The 2,369-nt window shown below is 28.8% G+C and overlaps 1 protein-coding gene across 1 annotated transcript; it reads right to left on the reverse strand.

Annotated features, from left to right (window-relative positions):
* Positions 1-1,389: 1,389 nt before the first annotated feature.
* LOC145798135 (uncharacterized) lies at positions 1,390-1,926 on the reverse strand. Its single transcript, XM_082885615.1, has one exon. The coding sequence runs from the start codon at positions 1,924-1,926 to the stop codon at positions 1,390-1,392; it is 537 nt and encodes a 178-aa protein (XP_082741741.1).
* Between the last annotated feature and the right edge of the window lie 443 nt (positions 1,927-2,369).

A 2,369-nucleotide genomic window follows, 5' to 3' on the forward strand; every position in this document is an offset into this window, starting at 1 on the left:
TTGATCAGATTGACCATCGAGTGACTAAGGTCTACCATCACTACTTCTCTCCACCTGCACCACCACCTGACAATGACGCTTAATTTGTTTCGATGAGCGATTAAGTGGCTGGCGCATGTTATGGTTTTTAGTTGTGTTGTAAATGTACTCGTACTTTCTGTTCTTACTTGTTTGTTTCCTTTTCTTTCTTTCTTAATTTTTTGGTTCATGGATGTAAACACCATTTGTCATTGTATTTTTTTTTTTCCATATAATTTACTGCTATCTGTTTTTATTTTTAAATGATGCATCTATTTGTTTATTTTTTATAATTTTTTATTTTCCTTTTTTTTCATAACCAAACTCCTTTCAAATTTCAATTCAATAAATATTTATTAACAAAAAAAAAACACTGTTAACCAAACTTTTCTTAAAATTTAATTGGAAAAATTAATTATTAACAAAAAAAAAGTTATAACCAAACTTTTTCCTTCACTGTCACACAACTTTTCAGTAAAATTTAAAATAAAATAATATCAATTAGTAACTATGTACCAATTATAAAATATTCAATAAAATAACACTATTACTAACACTATTAGTAAAATTTTCAGTAAAATAACAGTTATAACAAAAAATATTAAATAAGAAAATATTCAGTAAAATTTAAATTGAATTAAATATAACAAAAATAACTATTAGTATTTTACCCATTAATGTTTCATAGGAAGTTTCTGAAAATATGTAACTTATGCGTAGCACGTAATTATAGGTATGAGAATGTACGTCTGATTTATAAGTTGGTACCGTATTTGATACTACGTAACCTTTCGGAATAAGTCACTTTTTTTTTTATATTAAATAGACAGCAAAAATATGTCTACAATCATATTTTGGTTCCTAAATTATGGTTGATTTGTTAGAACACCAACGGGATAGATGAATTTTAGCATGCTTTTTTTTTTAAATATTTTTGTTTTACTGAAATATTTTAATATGTTACAACAAAAATAATTTTTTTTTAAATTATGGTTGATTTTATAGAATACCAATGGGGTAGATGAATTTTAAAATATTTTTTTTAATAATTTTGTTTTATTGAAATATTTTAATATTTTACAACAAAATTATTTTTTTAATATTTATTTTAAAATTATGGTTGATTTTTTAAAACACCAACGGGGTATATGAATTTTAAAATGTTTTTTTTAATATTTTTGTTTTACTAAAAAATTTTACAACAAAATTATTTTTTTAATATTTTTTTCAAAAAAATTATGGTTGATTTTTTTTTAAAATATTTTTGTTTCTTTTAATACTTTCAAATGTTTTACACATTTAAAAAAAGAAAAAGAAAAAAGAAGTCGAATGCAATAATATATACAATACTACGAAATTCACATTATTTCTTCACCTCACAAATGTACCATGGCCAACATGATTTTGCCATATATCAGTAGCAATTGCATCCCTGAAATTCGATTGGTACATTGACCCATGTTGTGACATGTCAACACAGTCAGCTTGGCCTCCAACAAACCCGTCTACTGCTGCTTTTGCCGCCATTTCATTATCAGCTTCCATGAAGAATGGATCCATAACTGCATACAAACGGATCCAATTGTGCACTACACAACATGCAATCACGAGGGGTCCTTGTCTTGTGGACTTGTAATTTGGCATGGACCACAATATTGGAAAGCGCTTATTTAGAACACCAAATGTTCTTTCTATGACATTGCGTAACGACGAATGTCGATGGTTAAACAATTCCTTAGGTCCAGAATAATGACGACCATGAAACTCTTGTAAGTGATAGCGTTGGGAACGAAATAAGGCAAGAAATCCAGGCGTATTCGTGAAGCCGGCATGAACTAAATAATACTTGCCTACATGTAAATAATGTAGGCAATGCTCTGTCAAATACATGTACACAAAAATCAACATTTAAGACAATACAGTGTGTTATTTGGTGATACTCACCATGGGGTGGGTGTGGGAAATGTAGATTAGCTCTTGTAATTGAGTCAACTAAAATTGCGTTGTCGTGGGCGCTACCTTCTCATCCAAAATTGATAAATGTGAACAACATGTCAAAGTCGCAAGCTGCGAGTACATTTTGCGATACTGTAGCTTTACGACTACATAATGTATTTTGTCTTGAGGCAGGGACTCATGCATCCACTAGTGTGCCATCGATAGCACCAACACAATCCTACTTGAAATATAGTAGTTTGACATTAAACACGAAACAAACCTAGATATTACTTTTAAAACATTAAAAAAAAAAAAATTAATTCGTTACTGTTACTGAAAACTTATAGGACAAACATGTATTCATACCTTGAACTAGGGAAAAAACCTCCTATCATTTAAAATTTTTTCTGGTA

Source organism: Camellia sinensis, chromosome 8, assembly GCF_055761805.1.
Source record: "Camellia sinensis isolate YWXY chromosome 8, ASM5576180v1, whole genome shotgun sequence".
In the NCBI taxonomy this organism is placed as follows: Eukaryota; Viridiplantae; Streptophyta; class Magnoliopsida; order Ericales; family Theaceae; genus Camellia; species Camellia sinensis.